This window comes from Callorhinus ursinus, unplaced genomic scaffold, assembly GCF_003265705.2.
Source record: "Callorhinus ursinus isolate GAN/ISIS: 27379988/994484 unplaced genomic scaffold, GSC_fseal_2.0 scaffold46, whole genome shotgun sequence".
Taxonomy (NCBI): domain Eukaryota; kingdom Metazoa; phylum Chordata; class Mammalia; order Carnivora; family Otariidae; genus Callorhinus; species Callorhinus ursinus.
In genome coordinates this window covers 11,511,513-11,533,807 of record NW_027397108.1, presented here as the reverse complement: position 1 = coordinate 11,533,807, position 22,295 = coordinate 11,511,513, and the positions used below count along the sequence as shown (strand labels likewise).

Sequence of the window (22,295 nt, the reverse complement as noted above, 5' to 3'; positions counted from 1 at the left end):
ACCTGAGTGCTCTAGCTCAGGCAGGCCGCACCAGCGTGGGCAGCACTTTGTCTTTCTCACTTTGACACTATCAGTTTATCAATTTCCAGAGTGGAGTTTATCAATTTCCACGTAAACCGAGTGGCTTATATGAAGCCAAGTTTCTAGTACGAAACAGCCAGTTTTGTTCCTTCTGTCCACACAGACTCCTAAGCTGCAGCCTGAACACCTGGTGGCATCTGTACCAGATTTTAGCTCAGCCGAGAGTGACGGGGATGAGCCCCTTGCAGAGACGCTCCCCACCCACATGCAAGGCCGGTGCTTCTCACACTTCCATGGGAACGAACAGTTTCCCTCTTTAAAAAACTCTTCAGTGTCTTGGACTGAACCCTGCTCAAGGACAAGACACGTGGGGCCGTGGAAACTTCTGGAGACTCTCAGTTTCAATCCCACTCTCCTGAGAGAAACCCAGGGACCCCACTTTGAGTAGCCACCATTGAGCTCTGCTGGAAGGCCCCCCGTCCCCGCCCCGCTGCCAAGACCCCTCCTGTCGCTACCCAGAGCAGAGACGGGCCAGGCAGCAGAGCATAGCTCTCGGGAGACCCTCTGTCCCCAGACAGTGGCGGCCGTGACCCCACAACATGGATGGTGCCCTGTGTGGTCTGCTCCGAGGCACAACTGACAGCTGAGGGGCTAAGCGCCACTCACATTTGGGTGTGCAGGACCCTTGTGTTTCCACCCGGAGAGTATGTCTGCTCTTCAGCATACCCCTGGTATTTTAAACTAAGGAGAAGTCAGAACATGGAACAACCTGACTGATAAAAATAGAAACACTTCCCTTATAGGTCTCTTGTCCAATAATTCTTCGCTGATCACTTGTCACGTGCCAGCCTGACCCGGCTCCCTCCACCCCCCTTCTGTGTGGGTGCTTTCAGGGATCCAGCCCTGCTGAGAACGTGCCCCTCGTACCAGCAATGACCCGGTCCACAGCGTACTCGAAGTTAGACGTGTGGACGGACGCGTGCCCTTCCCGTGCAGCGTGCAGCGCGGCCTCGTTACAGATGTTGGCGATGTCAGCACCTGTCCGCACAGTAGGGGTGAGAGAGGGGGGCAGGGGAGGGGCGCGTGGGCAGGAGGCTGAGAGCATATGCAGAAGGCACTTGTGTCCTATGCTGAAGCCACTCACACCACTAACAGACCCGGAGCGCAGCCTTGTGCGGCCCCGCCTCCCGCCACCTCCAAGCTCTTTCCTGCTCAAGTCCCACCAGCATGCTCGGCGGACTCATTCTCCCTGGGAATTCACACTCCAGTACCCATGCAATGCTAGTTAAGGGCATTAAAGAAAAACCCAAAGGGAAGAAATTATTATAAAAAGGATTTTGTTTATATTACCCTTTAAAACGAGAGCCATACAGGGGCAGCCGGGTGGCTCAGATGGTTAAGCGTCTGCCTTCGGCTCAGGTCATGATCCCAGGGTCCTGGGATCGAGCCCCACATTGGGCTCCTGGCTCAGCAGGGAGCCTGCTTCTCCCTCTCTCTCTGCCTCTCCCCCTGCTCATGCTTTCTCTCTCTCTCTCTCTCTCTCTCTATCTCTTAAACTAAATCTCTTCTGTGTCTCAAATGAATAAATAAAATCTTTAAAAAAAAAAAAAACTATTTAAAATGAGAGCCATACAGAAAATATCTTGATTTGTGATCTGTCTCTGCTCAATGAGAACAAACCGTGAGGAGGGCCGTGGCACGCTCGGACAGCCATGAGGCCTCGGATGGCACTGCCTGGCAGGGAGCAGTGGTACACAGCCCAAGCATGGGGAAGGCACTGAAGGGCCAGTGTGCAGAGTCCTGCGGGCGCCCGGAGCACCCGTGGGGGCACAGGCACAGTGCGCCCCGCATGCCGCAGCAGAACCACTGTCAGGTCCGGCGCCACTCATGCAGGAAAAGCAAAGTGCGGCATGGCTCTTTTCTCCTCTACGGGCTCTCTGTGCATGACCTCACTCCCGCCCAGGCTGTGCTGACCGTGGGGCCCAGAGCAGGGGGTGTAGGGCACCGGGGGGTGGCCTGCACTCTCAGGACTAGCAGGAACCAGCTTCCATACCGCTGAACCCCGGCGTGAGCTCTGCCAGACGCTGTGAGTAAAAGCTGCTGGCCTGGGTCAGCTTCAGGCTCTTCAGGTGCTGCTCAAAAATCTCCCGCCTTTCCTGCAGAGAAAGGACCCAAGTATGGGCTCACTCCTGCCCCGCAGACAGGAACCATGGGCTGTTAGATCCCTTTCTTTGTTGTCTCTCCCGACCTACAGCAGCATTTCAAAAATGGAAGATTGAAGAAGGAAACAATGAAGCGCATCATGCACATAAGGCTTATTTTGTAGAACATCTGGTTCATATACATTCTCAATTTCCTAGACCCCCGAGTCAGAACAATGGAAAGAAAGCTGCCCTGGAGTGCAGTGTCAGAGGACAGTCCCGCTCTGCTTCTGAGAGAGCAGTAATGGTCTGAGTGTCAGACCCAGGAGGACTGCTGGCTGGGGCATGGGAACAGGAACCATTACGCACTCGCTCTGAGCCCTTTCCCCACCCATCACTGCTTGCTGGTTCCTGCTGCCTTGGGGCACCAAGGATGCTGATGGGGGTCAGGACGAGAATTCTGAGGCTCTCCCAAGATTCTTAAAAAACTCAGCCCCAATGTTTACGGATAAAGAGAAAAACTATGGGTGAATGAAACAAGCTGCAAAGCCACAGGCAGAGCGGTAAGCCAAAGACAGTCAGACAGACGACGGCCAGCCCCTGGCTGCACTGACCTGCAGCGTGGGAAGGTCAATGAAGACGTGTCGATCCAGTCGGCCCGGCCTCAGCAGAGCATTGTCCAAGATGTCAGCTCGGTTGGTAGATGCCAGGACGATGACATGGTCGGTGGTGCCCATTCCTGGAGAGGAAGACAGCTGTTCAGGTAGAGCTCGCCTCTCAGGACACAGGGCGGGACTGATTTCCCACTGGGGTCCGTGAGATAGGAACACACACGGCGCTCTGAATGAGATGTGGACTGACCCAGAATCAAGCTCCCTATGAGAGCAAGGATTCGCAGGTCTTCCCCAGGCTGCCAGCCCAGATGCAGACTGGTTCTTGGGGGGGCCTGCAGTGCCATCCAGACAGCATCCTGGGGGGACCACATTTCTCCTAACTGCCCAGCAGACCCGTGGAGCGAGGGGCACCATGTCCACGCTCCTTCGGTGCAAAGCCATGGGCCAGAGTGGACGTTTCTGAATGCTGGTCTGTGGCCTGGGTTTGGAGGCTCCAGGTTTCTCACAGGAATTTAAAAGTGCAAAAAGTACCACTGGTGGCTCAGATCTTCATGACAACTTAGACTGGACCCTAATCTGAATAAAGCAACACCTGCAGAAATGCATCCAAAAAGCAACTGGGTGATGGGCCTGACTGGGAGTCAGAGGGTCATGTATGTTTTCAGAGTACGTGTTACAGTGATTTGGTGGTGTCTCTCTGAACGTAGACAGGGATCTCCAGAGCACATAAGCTTCAGAACTTTGGACTGGCTTTAAAATCACCCACCCGGGAAGAAGGTGGGAGGAGGCGTGGATGGAACGGGGCTGGCCTGTGACGTGGAGGGTTACTGCACATCTCTCTCTGCACTTATGTATGTGTGACAAGGTCCAGACACAAAGTTTAAAAAATAAAGATTTCAGGGGCACCTGGCTGGCTGGGTCAATGGAGTGTGCAACTCTTGATCTCGGGGTCTTGAGTTCAAAGCCCCATGTTGGGCGTGGAACCCACTTAATTAAACAAACAAAAATGCCATGATCTATCTTTTGCTAATGAAAAAAATCCCTAATAGGCTGACATTGACAAGTACAATTTAAAACTACCTGTGAAGTGTTAAGTGAAATTTAAAAGAAGTGTTCGAGAATTAGGCCCTGAGAGTGTGTGAGGCACCTCCCGGCAGACTGTCAGGAACCCCACCCCAGGACCCCGGGACGGCAGTGAGGGGCCTGGCTGAGCGCATGGGCCAGGGGTGGGGGGGCACTTCCTCACCGAGTACCTGACACCCGAGTCACCAAGCAGCAGCCACCAGGACATCCAAACCACACCCCACTCCCAAGGAAGTCCTTGGAACACTCCTGTGCGTGTGCATTCTTGCTAGAATGCGATAAGCCAGGACACCATGATGGGTCCAGTCCCATTCATGTCGAGCGGAGACTATGGCTTGTGATAACCGTGACTTCTGAAATAACCCGGAAGCAAAAGCAGGCACCACCCAGCAGGTGCAACGCTTCTGACCCCATGCTGCATTTGCCCGCACTATGGTTTTAGGAGACGTCACTGACACAGAAAGGCTGACTGGAGGGAGGGCCCTGGGACAGATGCAGCTTCGCTCCTCAGACAAGGCAGGGAGCCAGAGCCCTGGTCGGGGGACCTGCTGGGACTCCCTGCTCAGACTTCCGAAATGACCTCCTTCCCAGGCCAAGGCTGAGTCACTGACACCGAAAATGACCGTGGGAGAACAGTGGTCCACTCTCCGTCTCTGACGATCTCGTGTGAATGGCACTGTACGACACGGAGCCACGATCCCGAGACCCATCCAGACAGTTCAGTGTGAGAAGTTTGTTTCTTTCCCGGACAAGGAAACACCGAGTTTACAAGCTGCACACGCTGGTGGACATGCGGGCTGCTTCCAGCCTTCAGCTCCCACAGGTAAGGGAAGGTCTTGGGTAAACGTTTCTCTAGGATAAGCACGCAGGAGTGCTAGTGCTGGGTCAGACGGGAGGTGTGTGTGTGGTTCTGTCTCCCAGAGAGGCTGCCCCACTGGACACTCCCACCAGCAGTGTGTCTGCTCACGCCTCCCTGGCTGCTTTATTGAAATTAGGCTCATCGAGTTTCACACGGGGACCTGGGTCCGGCCTCTCTGCGCCCTCACCGGCTTCTGGCGCTGCCACCATGCTTCCTCCTGGCTCTCCTGTGATGTGTGTGTTCCTATCAAAAACTCAGCAAGATCTTTTGGGAGATGTGGACAAGCTTGTTCTAAAAATTATAGGAGAAAGCAAAGCACAGCCGCCGCAAGAGTTTCAGCTGAGGGAACCAAGCGCAAGGACCCAGTGCACCTTCCTCCAAGACTGCTGCCCGAGGAGGGCCGAGTGCTGTGGCGGAGGAGCAGACATCGGCCAGCGCGGCACACCGGGGGCTCAGAGACTCTCAGACACGCCCGGCCAAGTGCTGGCAGAGGCCCAAAAGCCATTCAGTGGAGGAAGCAACAGCCTTTTCAACAAACGGACCTGGAGACCTGGACATCCACAGGCATAAAAAGGAGCCATGACCAAACCCTCCCATATTTACAAAAGTAACTTAAGATGAGATCACAGATTAAAATGGAAAAGGCCATGTGGATGGGAGCTAGGACTTTCTAATGACTTCGTGTGAGGCCGGAGCTCATGACCCCATAGGCTCTTGCTAACACAGAGGCTTAGGTGAAGGTATCCACTGCAAGGGGCACTTGGTGCTGTTAAAGATATAGAAAGGTGACTGTCCACCAGTAAGTGGCCTGGCGGGACCCCAGCGCTCTGCGCAGGTGCCCATCCCAAGTGGCCTGGCCGTCCTGTAGTGCAGCCTCGTCCTGACCTGTGAGTGGGGGTTTCTCCTTCCAGTGAGCTTTTCCCACGACTGGCACAGCGTCTGCTCCGTGCCCTGCACTTCAATGAAGCAGCACTGCCCCTCCCCAAGGACTAACAGAGACTCCTCAGACGCATCTGAAGGGCTGAGAATGCCCGGCTCTGTCCGCACACAAAGGGACCTGTTCTCTGCCGGCCCAGCCCAACAAGGGCCTTCAGTCTGGGGGCCTGGGGGTCAGGGGCAGAAGCAAGTGCTGGGGCGGAAGCACCCCATTCATGGCAGCACAGAGCGCTTTGGCTCAGAGGAAGATGCCATTTAGTAAATGCTTCCTGGTGGGCTCAGTCTTCAAGTGCAAACAACCAACATAAGCAGGAGAGACGCTACTTCCCATGGCCTCCGTGTTCAGAGAGGGAGTCGTGTGGGAACCTCCTCGAGGGCTTTCACATCACCTGGAACGACACACGGTCGCACACAGAAGGCCACAGAGTTGCAGGTGAGGTCACACACCGACCGTGTCAAAAACCCAGAGCTTGGATGGGAACGAACGGGGGCCACCGTGAACCCCACGGCATCCCTCCAGTCCAGGAGCATGCCTGAATGCTTGCACGCGAACTGCCGTCTGCAGGAGCCGAAGGACAGACACGAACTTGAGGACACTTGAAGCCCGGACAGCCAGTGAGTCATCGGAGGACTTCTGATAGCCTGCTCTCCCTTCTCCCCTCCATAGCGCAGAGCCTAGCCACCCTTTTAAAGAGACAACCAGACGCCATCATTAAAATCTGGTACTTCTGATAGCAGAGGCTCATCAAACACACGGTCCCGGTCTCAGCGGGCAGACAGACCTCAGGCTCGGGCACCCACAGGCCCAGCCATGAGACCTCATGACCAGAACCCGAGGGGATCTTCCAGATCTCTGCAGCACCCCAAAACTACCAGAGCCACACTGAGCAAAGGTGGCACAGCATTAAGGGGTTGTGGAAAGCTGTTCAAAGGAAGCACTAAGTGTGGTTTCTTGGACCTCGGAGACTCCCGAGGGTAATGGCAAACCATGCAACAACAGCGCACTGCCTGTCCTCAGAAGTGGCGTGAGGGGTTGGGGGCTCCCTGCCATCTGGCCTGGAAGGCCCTCCTGGAGGCCCCTCTGTGATGGTTTCTCGACAGCTGCGTTCAGAACCAGGGCCTCACTCTACTCACATTTCCAAGGACATGGAGTCCGTGGAAGCTTCCCTCCCTGGAAACTTGCTCTTGAGAATAGTCCTGGAGCAAATGGTGCTGGGCAGCAGGGTCAGAGATGGGACGCAAGGGTCTGCAGGGCAGCTCCAGATGCTCGCTGTTCTCCTTACCGCCTAACAACACAGCCTTTACTGCAGACTGGTTAAGACAGGACACTTCGGTTTTTCATCTGTAGAGCTTGCAGAGCTTACAAAATGCATCAGTGCATCTGACTGCACATCAGCGTTTGAGGAAAGGCCTTGCCCTGCCGCCCGTAGCCACGCCAGTGCAAACCCCAGCACCAGGGCGGAGGGGCGCGCACGCTGTTCACCATGACAGGCCCGTGGAGACAGCAGGGCTGCCAGGCGCCGGGGAGTCAGTGTTTAAAGGGGACAGAGTTCCAGTCGGGGAAGAGAAGGTTCTAGAGACGGACAGTGGTGGTGGCTGCACAATGAAAATGTACTTGACATCACAGAAGTGGACACTTGTGAGTGGTTAAAATGGTAAATGTTATATATGTTTAGACACAAAATAAACAGGGGCACCTGGGTGGCTCAGTCGGTTGAGCGTCCGACTCTTGGTTTCAGCTCAGGTCGTGATCTCAGGGTCGTGAGATCGAGCCCCACGTCAGGCTCCGCCCTCAGCTTGGAGTCTGTTGAAGATTCTCTCTCACTCCCCCACACCCCCGTTCATGCTCTCTAGCTCTCTAAAATAAATAAAATCTTAAAAAAAGAAAAAAACCATTCCATGTTACTCACAACCCTGAGATCACGAGCCGCATGCTCCCCCGACGGAGGCAGCCAGGCACCCCGAGTCCCTTTACTGCACTGGGCATCAGAGACAGCACGATCCCCTGGGTTTACCCAAGACTGGGAACAATGTCATGACCTGCCCTGCCCTTTGTGCTCCCAGGTTTTTTTCCTGTCTTTTCTACTATTACCTGGACTCTTTACAATTAAAACCTGTGTTTCTTGAGTGGAGCAAGGTGACAGATACCTCTGCAACTGGCTTTGTCTTGTTACTACCTGCCGGGGAGTGCTAGGCACACTCACACCCGTGTCAGGCGCTATGGTGGAGAAACACAGACCAGTCACTGCAGGAAAATGAAATGCCAGTGAGCATCAGGGCAAGGTTGCATCACACATCAGCCACGTGGTCCATCTAGAAAGTGGATCTCAAGAAGAAACCCTTCCCTGCCCAGGAGGAGACTGGGGGTGTGGAGCACCCACCGTCCATTTCTACCAGAAGCTGGTTGAGTGTCTGCTCTTCCTCCGTGTTGGAGAAGCCAGACATGGTGGTGGAGCGCTTCTTGCCCACAGCGTCGATCTCGTCAATGTAGACGATGCAGGGAGCCCGGGCCCGGGCTTCCCTGAAGAGGCTCCGCACGCGGGCAGCGCCAAGGCCTGAGGTGACACAGAGGACCAGGAGTTGGACAGATAATGGGAGATGAGCCCAACTCTTGTGCCAGGGACCAGAGTTGCCCACTGAGGATGCCGAGGTCTCACAGAGTCACCCTGGTGGACGCTCACCCTCCTGGACACCCCAGGCTGCACATGGAAGCAGCTTCAAAAGAACATCACTACCCAGTTCCCTCCATAAACATGGCCAGTAACATGGGTTTCACGTGTCCTTCCCTGTCCCCCCATGTCCCCGTCTATCCGGCCACCTGAGGAAGGGTCCTGCACAGATGGTTGGGCAAACTTGTCCACAGCCCCCCAGAAAATACCAACCTCCAATGACCTCCACGAACTCTGGACCGGCCATTGCCAAGAACGGCACCTGGGCCTCTGTTGCCACCGCCTTGGCCAAAAGTGTCTTCCCACAGCCGGGGGGCCCGAGCAGCAGTGCACCTTTTGGGACTTTGGCGCCAAGCTGAAGGAAGCGCTCTGGACTCTGGAAAAGCAACGGATCATGGGACACTAGTCACAGGTGTTTGAGAGAATTTCCAAGAGGACTCACGTGGCGATCAGCTCCTGCACTGTCACGAATCAGTTGTGCTTCATGTGGTTTGGGAAAAGCAGAGAGCTCCGGCAGTGACCAGGTGTCCCAGACGGCGCAGGGTGCGGCCAGCAGCGGGCTCTCAGCCCTACTACTGGCTCAGGGCTCTGCACGCAGCCTGCCCCACTGGTTTAGCAGATACAGCACATGCCTGACTGGGACAGTCCCTCCCTCAAGGAGGGCGCACGTGTCTGCCTCCTGCTCGGCTCGCGCACCCACCTTCAGATAATCCACAAACTCTTTGACTTCCAGTTTGGCTTCGTGCATCCCTGCTACATCTTTGAAGCTGACTCCTTTCCCCGTCTTGCCATCCACAATTGTGAAACGAGCCATTTTAAGCTGATTCTGGGCAGAAAAAAACAAAGGGCAGGGTGCTGTGACTCCTAGCACAACAGGGAAGATTAGCACCCCTGGGCTGGGCCTGCAGGCACGAGGGAGCTTCGTGTCCCAGGGGCCCCCCCTCCCCTCGGCTCGGCGCTCATCTCCCACACCCTCTCTACATATTCAGGCAGATGGGACCCAAAGTCACCTTCCAGGCATCCAAGGGGGAATGTTTACCGTGCATCGCTAACAGTAAGAAAATCTAGCATCTAGCAATTTGCTTTAAAAAAAATAAATAAATAAACCACCCCCAACCCAAACGAGGTAATTTAATATCTTTGCACATAAACTATATTTTTCCATGTGATTTTTCCTACTACTGTGGAACTCTCTGATTATAAAGGTAGGGTAATAACACGCAGCTCTGGGAAGGTGTGGTAGAAATGTTAGCTGGTAAATTTCTGGAGAGCAATCAGGCAAGATAAAGCTCTCGGTGAGGGGTGCAAACTTGAGCTAAATTCGGCCTCAGGAGGCACACCAGGCAGACAGGCACTCCAAAGGCACACGTGCATTAGATTTATCACAGTACTATCTAAATACCGCAGGGAAAATAAACAGCCCCTGAGATGCCCGGGTGGCTCAGTTGGTTAAGCGTCTGCCTTCGGCTCAGGTCATGATCTCAGGGAGGGTCCCAGGATCAGGTCCCACATCAGGCTCCCCGTTCGGCAGGGAGTCTGCTTCTGCCTCTCCCTCAGCTCGTGCTCTGTCTCTCTCTCTCAAATAAAATCTTTAAAAATAAATAAATAAAAAGTGACTATAGGGGCGCCTGGTGGCTCAGTTGGTGAAACGTCTGCCTTCGGCTCAGGTCATGACCTCAGAGTCCTGGGATCGAGCCCTGCATCGGGCTCCCTGCTCAGCGGGGAGCCTGCAGCTCCCCCTCCTTGTGCTTGCTCTATGTCAAATAATAAAATCTTAAAAAAATTTTTTTAAATAAATAAATAACCAGCCCCAAATATGCAAGACGGGTGTGAGTCTTTACAGACAGGAACACGTTCCTGGTCTCAGTGGGAATCTGTCTTGGTTCCCGGGGAGGTGACCAGAAGGTACCCTCTGCAGACCTGCTCCAAGCAGGTCCTGAGCCCCTCCCCAGCTCCTCTGCTGATGGGCTAACTGGCCATATGCAACCTGCCAGGGAGGGAAAGTTCATGTTACAATGAAGGTCACCACAACAGGAGAATTTTTTTCTTTTTTAAAGTAATCCCTACATCCAACTCGGGGCCCGAACTCAAGACCCTGAAATCAAGCATTGCACATTCTTTTGACTGAGCCAGCCAGGCGCCCCAGGAGAATGCTTTTAAAGCGTATTAAGGTTTGGGGCGCCTGGCTGCCTCAGTCGGTAGAGCATGTGATGCTTGATCTTGGGGTCCTGAGTTCAAGCCCTCCATTGCGTGCAAAGGTTACTTTAAAAAAAAAATTAAAATAAAAACATAAAGACAACCTTTAAAAATTTCTCAGTGTCTTAGCTAGTAGGAGAAACCAAAAAATAAGTCATGCCCAGCTCCTGAAAAACTGTAGAATAAACTGGCCTACACACCTGCTTGGCTCAGCTGCCCCACAAGTCAGGGGGAGAGTCAGGGAGAGAGTCAAGGGACAGGGGCCAAGCAGAAAGAAAGAGGAACCGCCCAGGACACGACTCCAGGCTGGCCTCTGTGACAGGTGAACGTTCACTGCGATTTACATGAAGCGTGTTCCGCAAGCACGAGCACAAACCCTAGACCATGGGTTCAATGAGATGGGATGTTCATAACTTACAAAAGCACTGAGTCCTCCTTCCCTTCCTGTCATTCCAGCCAGACGGAACACATACCACAGGATGGCCAGGCCCACGGCGGTCATCCCCAAGGCGTAGAGGGCACTAGCAGGAGAGAGGGGCGGTTATGGGCAGGCAGCGCACAGACACGCCTCATGTCAGGGGCCACGGTCACTTCACAGACGACGAGAGCAACCCCCACTCTGAGACCAGCGTGCAGAGCAGATGGTTGTGGAAATGGGTTTCCTCGCCCACCTCTCCTCCCGTGACCCTCCCCAGGCCGTCCCACGGAGCGTGTAAACGCCGGATACAGCAGCTCACCACAGTGCAAAGCCAGAACGCGGACACCGCACACTGACCGGGTCATCGAGAGCCTCTTGGTAATGCCCAAAAGAACAGATTTTCATGTGTGATATATTTTGTTTTCAAAAGTAGGCCATCAGGGGCACCTGGGTGGCTCAGTGGTTAAGCATCGGCCTTCGGCTCAGGTCATGATCCCGGGATCCTGGGATCGAGCCCCGCATCGGGCTCCCTGCTCAGCAAGGGAGCAGAGCAGTACAGAGTAAACCCCAGGGCTCCAGCCATACCTCCCGCCATTGCCCACGGCCCCTCAGCCTTGGAGGCCTGCACCCTCAGGAGAGAACGGCTACCTCTCAGGAATGCCTGCCGTCACTGGCATCCCGCGTCCTCTCAGTGTGGGCACGTGTCCACAAGTGAACCTCCCCACACACGAGTTCCAGCCACTGGTGTCCCAGTGTGCCATGAAACCCCCCGGGACTCTGCAAGTTCATGTGCTCCCGCTAAGGAGATGCAGGTCCCACAGGCCCAACAGGGTCCCCATTTCCACCTGCCACAAGGAAGCAAGAACTTCTACTGGACGTCCCTGCTCTGCCCTCTCTGTTCCATTTTCCTGTTTGTCCAAGACGGCAGCCTCACAACGCACTGAACCAACAACTAAGGAAAGTGAAAGACGCTCCACCAGGCCCACGATGCCCAGCCCCACGCGTGGTCACTGGCTTGCACGCCTACTCGCCCTCCCACATGGGGGCAGCTTTACTGGAGGCAAGGCCAGTGTGAGATGGTGGCTTGTTATCACATTACAAAGCCAAGCCTGGTTTAGGTCAGGAGCCAAAAAATGACCAACATACTTTCCAAAGAATCCCGTCCGCTTATAGGAAACCGGGATCCTGTCCTTGACCTCAATACTCAGGGCGTCTTCAGCAGCTCGGAGCTTCTCCTCAAACCTGTCGATGTTCGCCACCTGCATCCGGTACATCAAGGCCAGCCGCTGGGGGCAGAGAGCAGAGACAGTGCAGGTGACACGCAGGCTGAGGACAGCCGTGAGACACGCACCCACACCCCGCGGTGCTCCGGAGCTGAACGTCCATCTACCATTCAGAAACCACGTCCAGATCCCAGTTACAACAAACTTCCATACATGTGCTTGCTCTGCTTTCACTAACAGGAACATTTAAGAAAACAGAGGGTGTGCTTTAGGCTTTAAACTCACCACCCAGCCTCAGCTGTGTGTGCAGAACACAGAGACACACCACAGACACGAGATGTTTGCCGGGATGCAGGCGACTCGCTAAGGCAAGAACACAGGTCTGGTGCTTCACCACTGGCTGAATGTGAAACTCAGCTAAGTGGATTTCTCTCTTCTCAGTAAACCTCTCCCGGCTAGAGAAGAGGCTCAGGGATTGTGCGCAGGTGCAGTGTCCTCCAGGGGTACAGGCATCCCTGAGAGGAGGCTCCAGAGCAAGCCAGAAGTCCATGCTGGGTCCCCAAATCCCTGCTCTGTGAGCTGACCTGAGCCACCCACCAAGGGGCCATCCTGATCTCCACCGGCCTGGACGGCAGCCTTCCAGCCCCACATCATTCTCCTAAGGGCCTGGTCCAGATGCTTTCTAGAATGAAGCTGTTCCAAGCACAGCTTCTAAACGCACTGTGGAATCTACATGGAGCAACCAGACTCTCCCCTGGTGCTGAGAGCCACAGAAGATTCTGTGTGAAATGAGCGGCCGGCCAGGCTGCATGTCACGGGGTCACGGGGCCAGATGGGAGAGGCAGCTAGGGGCACCCACCAGCCATGACACACTGATCGTCATCTGCGTCGGAATGCCCAGGGGCCTCAGTTGCTGGATTAACCTAACAGACCCCGAATGTCTGATCTGGACTTCATCCATGCCTCTGTCACTCAAGCACCTGCCCAGCCAGGTGAATAGACTGGAAACACGTGGCAATGACCTTCTTTCTCTGCCAGAAGCCAAAAGCAAAATGTGATTCCAGAGGCCAATTCAACTCCCACGCCTCTGACCGCCTGGGCTTCTGCAAGGTCACCCAGCTCACGCGGTATGCAGGACCAGGAGGAGCCTGTCACCCCAACTAAATTACAAGCTCTTGTAAACCAACAACCAGCTGTAAACACAGTGCTTGGCACTCGGCCCAATCCAGAACCCGGGCAGGGGCTGGGGTGCACCCCTGATGCTATCATGAGGGGCCCAGTGCTATGGCCAGTAGTCCACCTGTGCTCCCCATAAGCAGAGTGTGTCCACACTGGACACCTGTCTCCCAGCATTTTACCTGGTCCAGTGTCTCCACCACCCAAACCTCTAACGAAAAATGGAAAGGAGACTAAAGAAACATGACAACTAAATATAACTCCTAGTCCTTGATGTGATCCTGGATTGAAAGTACTAATAAAGGGCGCCTCGGTGGCTCAGTGGGTTAAGCGTCCAATCCTTGATCTCAGGTCAGGTCTTGAACTCAGGGTCGTGAGTTCAAGCCCTGCACTGGACTCCACGCTGGTGGAGCCTACTTAAAAAAATAATAAAATAAAATAAAATACTAATAAAATAGCTCTTAACGTCAGTCTAGAGATGACCAAGGAACAGGATCAGGGAAGTGGTTTGGAAAATAGTCTCATGTCGCTACCTCTCCTGGGCCTGCCGGTGCTGTGCTTACGGGGTGGGGGGGATGGTGACTGCTTCCACAGCAGGTATTCAGAGTCAGCTTCTGGGACCCCCCCCCAACCTCCAATGCCCAGCCCTCTCCCTGGGACCAAATCCCACCCTCTGGGCCCCTCCTCTGGTGAGCACACTGGGCTCCCTCCTGGGGGCACCTGAGGTGGGGAGGTGAGCAGGCCCTTGCCCGACCCCAACTCTCAGCCACCCTCACAGAGCACACAGTTTCCTGCCCTGGGGCCCCCAGGAATCCCCTCGACTCACCAGCAGCTGCCCACACTGCCCTGGGTGCTAACCCGCAGCCAGGACCAGACCCACAGGGCGGGACCTCAGGACCCGCCACTGCAGGCCCCCCAGCTCCTGTCCCCAATTCAAGCACATTAAGCCCGGCTCAGGGCAGTGGGGACGAAGGGAAAGGGGCTCCGCCCTCACTCACAGGCCGCCCGAACACCACAGCTCCAGGGTGCAGGTAGACCTCCACCACGTCGCTCTCAGGCACCACCTGCACGCGCTGCACCTCGCCCTTGGCCAGCATCTCGTGCACAAAGTCGTTCCAGGAAATGCTGCCCCCGCTGGTGCTGAGCGCGTTCAGCAGGCTCATGATCACGGCGATGACAAACAAGGTGCGCAGCCGCTCGCGGTACATCTGGTCCTCTCTCTCCTTGCGTCTCCTCTCCTCTGCAGGCAGGGTGACCAGGGGGAGCGACAGACACAGGAGAGATACTCATCACACGCCAGTCAAGGCCGCCAACACTGCACTCACCGAGGTCACGTCTACCCAGAGCACAAAGCCAGTTTTACGGTCAGAAGCTTCCCGGCACCTGCATGTGCTGTATCTCTGTGGTAAGCCCTCCACCGGAGGCACATTCGACCCCTGACGTCATACGGTCACCCATGGTGCGTGTGGCACACATGCAACCCGTTAACAACAAAGAAACACCTTTTACCACCGTCTGCCCTCCCTTCTCCAACAGCCACCTACCCTCGACATATGGGGGGAACCACTTAATTCAAGAAGGTTCCCAGCAACCAACTCTTTATCCAAACCATCAGATAAATAATCACATTATTAGGATACAGACTGCACTGTGCCCAGTTCTTGGGGGACAAAAAGACACAAGACTCAGCCCCTGACCTTGGGGCACATGGACACCTGGGAGGTGACACGGGAGGCCATCAGCACACAGCATAAGGAACTGCGAGAACCACTCCCAGCACGGCCACCACGGGGAGGCTCCGGGAGGGAAGGAAGAGTAAGCACACCGGGAGGACCAGGAGGACAGCAGGAGTCGCCTCCCTCAGGCCCACAGCACGGACGGGAGAGTCCTGCTTACAGCCACCCAAGGCCAGGCCACAGTCTTCCTCCCAAACCAGCCGGTCAGATAAGCCCCTCCCCTGCTGGGGACGAAGGGCAGTCTCCACACCGCATTTCCATGATGCTGTGTCTCCTCGGTGGCCCACCCGCCAGTCCTTAGAAGCATCTGGCATCTCCATTTCCAAACCAGAAGGCCTGGACTACAATGCAGCCCTCACCTGTGCGGTACGACCCATCCTCCCGACACTCCATCCAGACTTTACCGGGCCCGTCGTTAATGATTCCTTTTGAGAAGTGCATGTACCGTCCTTCTCCAGTCCGGCCCAAGACGGCCCCGACCAATCTGAGCAAGCAAAGCTTCCACCATTTACTTCTCCCGCACAAACACAGCATCCACTCGGGGGGAGAGCACGGAGGGTCCCGCACGGGCATAGGGCTCAGCCCAAGCTGCATGTGCATGTGTGGTCCTTTCTCCAGAGATAAGAGCGCAGCTGGATCTCCGTGTCTACCCACTTCCCTCTGCTCTGCTTGCAGGCGTACCGTCCACAGACACACAACCCTCCTCTCTGGCCATCCGTTTAGAGGAACTGAAAGGCATTTTTTTTTTAAAGACTTTTATTTATTTGACAGAGAGGGAGAGAGAGCGAGCACACAAGCAGGGGGAGTGGGAGAGGGAGAAGCAGGCTTCCCGCTGAGCAGGGAGCGCGATGCGGGGCTCGATCCCAGGACCCTGGGACCATGACCTGAGCTGAAGGCAGACGCTTAACGACTGAGCCACCCAGGCGCCCCAAAAATAAAATCTTTTGAAAACAAAGGAAAACCCCACGTATCTGTAGTGTTGGTCAGGTATGAAATTATGAGGGCCAGTCTGAGAAAGACAAAAGGGGGAGGGGGGGTGTGAGACAGAAGACTGGCTCCATGAAAGTAAGATGTGTGAGGTCTGAGACATGAAACAAAATCTGACCCTGAGAGTCTAACTGGAAAATGGCCTTTCATCAGTCTGTTCCTCAAGGACCCCTTCCTCCGCTGCGCCTCCCTGCGGCTGCATCCAACTGCATCTGTGAAGGCTGCCCTCGGGCGCAGTGCTCCCGGCAGCTCTCACATTTATTTTGGCTCCTGACGCTAACGACAGGCTCACGGAGAGCCGAGGGCTAAGCCCAGGGAAACACTGCTGCCTCCTGGCCACCCGACTGTCCACCACTGGACAGACCCCCCCCCCCCCCAGAAACCTCTGGTGCCAAAATCCCTCTTCAGAGGGGTGGCGTCCATCACTGCCAGGGCGCCCTGCATCAGCCACCTACACACAGGTCAGTGACCGACAACGGCAGAGTTTCAGGGAGATAGCTTCCAGAGCTGCCCCAGGTTTTCTGTCCGGAAGTCCTTCTGGAAGAACTTATTCTCACTAACCCTGAACGCGGGCACTGTGGCGAGAAGCTTATGAGGCTTGCAGTGACAGTCCAGTTCTTTCCAACAGTCAGCCGGCGCTGGGCCCACCCCAGATGGAGACGGCAACTCCAGAGAACACCCACGGCGCATCCTCAACCTCAGGAACAAGCAGCAACTAGCACCAAAGTGGTCTGGAGACTCCAGCAACTGCTTTTTTAGCTACACTTTTATTATGTGATACTGTAGATTCACGTGTAATCCTAGGTAGTAACACAAAACTATCCTCTGCCCAGTTGCTTCCAGCAGTAACTTTTTACAATCCCGGACAGCGACGCAGCCCCCCGGCCTTATTCAGACCGCCCCTACTGACATGTGCCCTCGGTCTTAGTTTCGTGCACTTTTCCGCCAGTGAAGACACACAGGACTTCGTCCCTGCGGGGGCTGCCCAGCTCCTAGGCCCTGCCAACACTGTTCGCCACCCCTGTGCCCGTGTCTCTGGAGAATGGGCTCTAAATGAGAACCACGTGGCACGCAAGCTTCCGGGACTGGCTCTTCATTCAAGACCGCCGCCAGCCCTGCGGGCGAGACCCTGCGGGTGAGACCCGGGCTGTGCCCACTGTGTGCAGAGTGGTGGGCGCTCCCAGCGAGCCAGACCCTCACCAGCGCGCAGCAGAACCAGGGAGACCCACGGCACGTTCTCACAGAGAGGAAAACACTCTGGTCAAGCAAGTCGTTACCCTCTCATGAAAATTCAGCAGACACGAGCTTCATCCCATCTTCTCAACTAACTTACACTACCAACTACAAAGCAATCGCACAAAGAGGGCAGAGGCTGCAGACACCCTGGACGCGCGCGGCTGCTGGACAGAGCGAGGGACGGAAGCGGGGAGACTCCTCCTTCTGCCTCTGCTGTCCCTTGCGCCACAATGGCTGGGACCCCGCGCGCCGGGCAGGCTGCCAGCACGCTCGCTGCCCACCACCTCTTCCTTTACTGGAAACCCTTCATCGTTACCGCTGTCTTCAGTTACGATTTTGAGATATGAAATTTTCCCCCAAGGTTCTTTCAGATTCTTTCATCCTTTGCTTTTTAGATTTAATGACTTCATCCATGCAGGATTTATTTTGGAACATGTGAAATAGTCTCTCTCCAAGTAACAGCAACTATTCCACACCATTTCGTACACAAGCTTCCCTTCTGCTACTGCGTGAAATGCCACTGCAGTTATGTATGAATTCTTAGATAAACCAGGCTCTGCCTCTGGATTTTCTATTTTGTTCCATTACACTTCCTACCTATCACTGGACCAACACGTTAACTCACATTTTAATATCTGCCACTATCAGCCTCACTGATGTTTGTTTTTCAAAATCCTGTAGATTTTCTGATGAACCAAATCCTCATCCTCCACCCCTGAAAACCTTTTAACCCAGAAGCCTTCTGAGGAAGAGCCAAGTTCCCCAGGAGCTCTGTCAGCAAAAGAAATGAGTGACTGCCCAAAGGGATGCCCCATGAAGCCTGAAACCAGGAATATCTAAACCGAACCCAAGCAATGGCTACTGGTTTCCAGGAGTTAAGACCTATTCCAAAAGAGCCTGAAGCTGGGGGCACCTGGCTGGATCAGTCGGTGGAGTGTGCAACTCTCAGGGTTGTGAGTTCGAGCCCCACATTGGGCAGAAAGATTACTTTAAAAATAATAATAAAAAATAGGGGCACCTGGGTGGCTCCGTTGGTTAAGTGTCTGCCTCTGGCTCAGGGTCATGATCCTGGGGTCCTGGGACCGAGTCCCACATTGTCAGGCTCCCTGATGAGCGTGGAGTCTGCTTTTCCCTCTCCCCCTGCCCCTCCTCCCCCAGCCCCGCCCCCCCATGGTCATGCTCTCTCTCAAATAAATAAATAAATAATAAATAAAAATAAGTAAAGGACAACAAAATCAGCACCTAAGTTCAAGGCAGTTCCTTGGCAAGACAACCATCTCTCCACCTGTGTGCCCTTCTGGAGACTCCTCACAGGACAGGGGACCGTAACAGGGTAATTATGAGGACAGAATTAATGGAGAAGACATATGAATCACTTAGTACAGTGCTCAGCACACTCCAGTTGTTGCAGTGGGTTAGCAATTTCCATTCTCATTAGCTCCAAGGAGCCAGCTTTTACCTTAGAGTCAATTCAGTTTAAACTGACCTTTTTATTGCCCTCACCCTTTGCCTGATCAGAGTCCTAATTCTACAGATGAGACTCAAGATTTGCAAGTGAGGTTGTTGTGAACTGGAGTACACAGTGGTCACTCACACAGGACAGCGATGTGTCTCACTTCTTCCTTGAGGCCACGCACCATACCAACCTCTCCTCTGGGGGCTGCTTCTCAAGTCTACACATCATCAGGAGCCTGTGTGGGGTGGGTCCGACCAAGTGCCTTCCTCCCCACCCCAGAACACTTGAGTTGAAGGCAGATCGGAGGTTCACCCTTTGCACGCAGAGGACTCTAATTCTGCCTGCCTTCAGATGTCTGGACAGGACAAGGCACCCACGAGCTGATGGAAGCACCTCTAAAGGACAGGCAAGGAAAAGATCCAGTAATCACATTAAAGACTGGGGGTAGGTGTGCTCACAGTAAGGGAGACACAGGGGCCTAGGTGCACCCTACGTTTGCTTTTAACTTTTCTTTCTTTTTTTTTTTTAAAGACTTATTTATTTAATTTGAGAGAGTGGGGGCACAGAGGGAGAGAGAATCTCAAGTAGACTCCCCGGTGAGTGTGGAGCCCGATGCAGGGCTCGATCTCACGACCCTGAGATCATGACCTGAGCCGAAACCAAGAGCTGGACACTTAACCGACTGAGCCACGCAGCCACCCCTGGGCTCATGCTACTTTTAAGACAGGTTTCCTGTTGCTGAGACCAGAACACACATGTGCAGACAACCAAAGCAGCCATTATTTAAGAAAGTCAAATAGATATACCTTCATCATCTTCAGGGGTCCTCCCCTTAGATTTATCATTGTCCTTCGTCTTCTGCTTCATCCTGGAGGTGTTAAAATAGTAACTGCCACCTGCAAGGAATAGGGAACATGTTTAACAAGATCTGCCCCTACAGAGAAGCGCTCAGAAGAGTATGTTCTTCAGTAACCAAACCAAAACAGAAGCCATCTGAAACCTACATTAGTAAGATTTAGAAGTTTGGGATGATCATTCTTAGTACAGTAGCTGCTAATTATAGAATAATAACTATTTCAACTTACAGAGTATCTTTGTAATTCAAATCAGCAATGCAAGGGAATAAAACTTCCTTACGAATGTATACTGAGGAAGTCTCATGAGCTTGTTGGAAAACAACCCCTTCAATAATCACAGTCACTCTAAACTAATTTAAACTAATGAGCAACACGGTGGCTCTGACACATGCATCAACAGCAACCCAGGGGCCACCATCACCAAGACACAACACTCCTCCCACAAAAGGCACGGGTCTTGTCCACCGTCTAACTGAATTAATGTTTAAAAGGAGAGGAAAGAGAGTCTCACCAACCATGACAGCTGTGCCTTTCTTCACAAGGTTAACAGAACCACAAGTGAGACTACCTTGATGGCCCCTGGACACGGGATCAGGCTGTCTGGGGAGTGAGGCATGTGCCACCAGGCACATGTGTACACTTAAGTGGGGAAACACACACAGGAGGTGAGCACGCGCTGACCACATGTGGGCACCAAGCCACATAACGGCCTTTAGGAGTTGGGAGATTCCACTTTTCCCGGTTCCAACTGGATAGAAGGGGGACGTAAGATCACATTGTCAATCCTGGAGGTCCTAAGTCCTCTGACCTAAGATCTCTCTTGAGGATGTCATGGTGTCTCACTGAATGATAAAACTGTTGTTAAACATAAATTACTTGTGGGCTGTTTGTAGTTACCTTCTGGATATAAAACATACAGAGCCACTCTGAAGATCCCTACTAGATGTTCTTGCAGCTGGCTAGAGAATATGGAAAACCTTGTAAGCAGCCCAATTACTGCCATACATCAGATTTTTTTAAAAAGGGGGAGGGGGGACGACTCAGGTAAGCACACGTGGCCTGTTCAGACCTTATTCAGTCTGTCTGTCCGTAAACTGCACTTTAGAGCATCTAAGGGCTCACAATAAACAGAAGCCAAAGTCCTCTGAGTGATTTCCTTTCGCTGTCAGTGTCAAACCAGCAGCTTTATCCGATTTATTTACAGATGTCACAGGATGTGCCTACTACCTGTGTTCCACAAGATACACACCTAAGAGTTTCCAGAGTCTGACTGGATTCTGGACTAGATGCTGTTTCAACAACAATCCACTGAACCCTTCAACGGTTGGGGTTCGCAGGCACAGCTGCAAACTCTGAAAAGAAACAAAAAATACAGAGGACGGCCAGTATTGTAATTCACACTGGTCCTCAAGTTACGGTAAAGTAGAACAACAGGAACAAATTATGACCTAAAACGTGCGTGTTGAGCCCCTAAGAGAGGACTGGAGGGAAACACCAGCCAAAATGGCAGCAGGATTTGGGGTCTTTGTTTTCTGGACAGTTAACCTGAGCAGAGCCTGGAGCACACCTTCACTGGACAGTGCTCAGTCAGTTCGGGGCCATTAACACGTGAAGCTACAGGATACAGATAAGATACAGCCACACGGTACTTCGCCCACACAAAACCGTCACCCCCCTTGGAGCAACGGCCAAGTACCGTGTGGAGCTCATCTTCATGAGGTCTGATCCACGTGAGCCAATTGTGAAACAGTTCTCCATGAAACTCTTACTGGGTTCAATTTTTAAAACTGTTTTGTGGGGAGCGCCTGGGTGGCTCAGTAGGTGAAGCGTCTGCCTTCGGATCAGGTCATGATCCCGGGGTCCTGGGATCAGTCCCGCATCCAGCTCCCTGCTCAGCTGCAGGTCAGCTTCTCTCTCTACCTCTGTGATATCTCGCTCTCTTTCTCAAATAAATTAAAAAAATAATAAAATCTTCTAAAAATATAAAACTTTTTTAAAAAATTTATTTACTTATTTGAGACAGAGAGAAAGGGGGAGCGAGAGAGGGAACACAAGCAGGTGGAGAGGGAGAGAGAGAAGCAGACTCCCCACTGAGCAAGGAGCCCGACGCCGGACTTGATCCCAGGACCCCGGGACCACGACCTGAGCCGATGGCAGATGCTTCACCGACCGAGAGCCACCCGGGAGAAGCAGGCTCCCCCACTGAGCAGGGAGCCCGACTCGGGGCTCGGTCCCAGGACGCCGGGATAGGAGCCACCGAGGCGGCCCTTATAATATATTTTTAAAGATTTTATTTTTCAGTAAGCTCTACAGCCCACATGGGTGGGGCTCGAACTCACAGCCCAGGATCTCGTCGCATGCTCCACCGACTGGGCCGGGCACCCAAGACGCCAGGAAGGCAACCACACAAGCAGAAAATATCAATACACCAAAAAAGGGCTGGAAAAATGCAGGCTGGGACCCGTGCGGAGTCTCCTCCAGCGCTGCCCGGGCGGCCTCTCCGCACGAACGGGGGTCCCCGCACCCGGCCGCGCCGCTCTCGCTCGGGGTCCGCCGGGGAGGGGGGCCCGGGGATGGGCCGCGGTCGGGGAGGAATGGGCGGAGCCCGCCCGGGGATGGGAGGCGCCCGCCGAGGGGTGGGGAGCTGGAAGAGGGGGCCGCCGCGGGTCAGGGCTTGGAATGGGCGG

At 53.9% G+C, this 22,295-nt stretch overlaps 1 protein-coding gene across 3 annotated transcripts in view; it reads right to left on the bottom strand.

Annotated features, from left to right (window-relative positions):
- SPG7 (SPG7 matrix AAA peptidase subunit, paraplegin) overlaps window positions 1-22,295 on the bottom strand; it is a 29,838-nt gene that overhangs the window by 7,311 nt on the left and 232 nt on the right. For 2 of the 3 annotated variants that reach the window (XM_025860500.2, XM_025860502.2), the window contains exons 2-12: window positions 20,858-20,960; window positions 19,558-19,647; window positions 14,335-14,576; window positions 12,084-12,223; window positions 10,938-11,040; window positions 9,024-9,149; window positions 8,537-8,699; window positions 8,036-8,209; window positions 2,777-2,901; window positions 2,075-2,177; window positions 949-1,059 (exon numbers count right to left, since the gene is read on the bottom strand). In XM_025860500.2, coding sequence (XP_025716285.1) covers window positions 949-1,059; window positions 2,075-2,177; window positions 2,777-2,901; window positions 8,036-8,209; window positions 8,537-8,699; window positions 9,024-9,149; window positions 10,938-11,040; window positions 12,084-12,223; window positions 14,335-14,576; window positions 19,558-19,647; window positions 20,858-20,960 — 1,480 coding nt within the window. The remainder of the gene's footprint in view (window positions 1-948; window positions 1,060-2,074; window positions 2,178-2,776; window positions 2,902-8,035; window positions 8,210-8,536; window positions 8,700-9,023; window positions 9,150-10,937; window positions 11,041-12,083; window positions 12,224-14,334; window positions 14,577-19,557; window positions 19,648-20,857; window positions 20,961-22,295) is intronic. The other variant, XM_025860503.2, reaches the window with a different exon arrangement.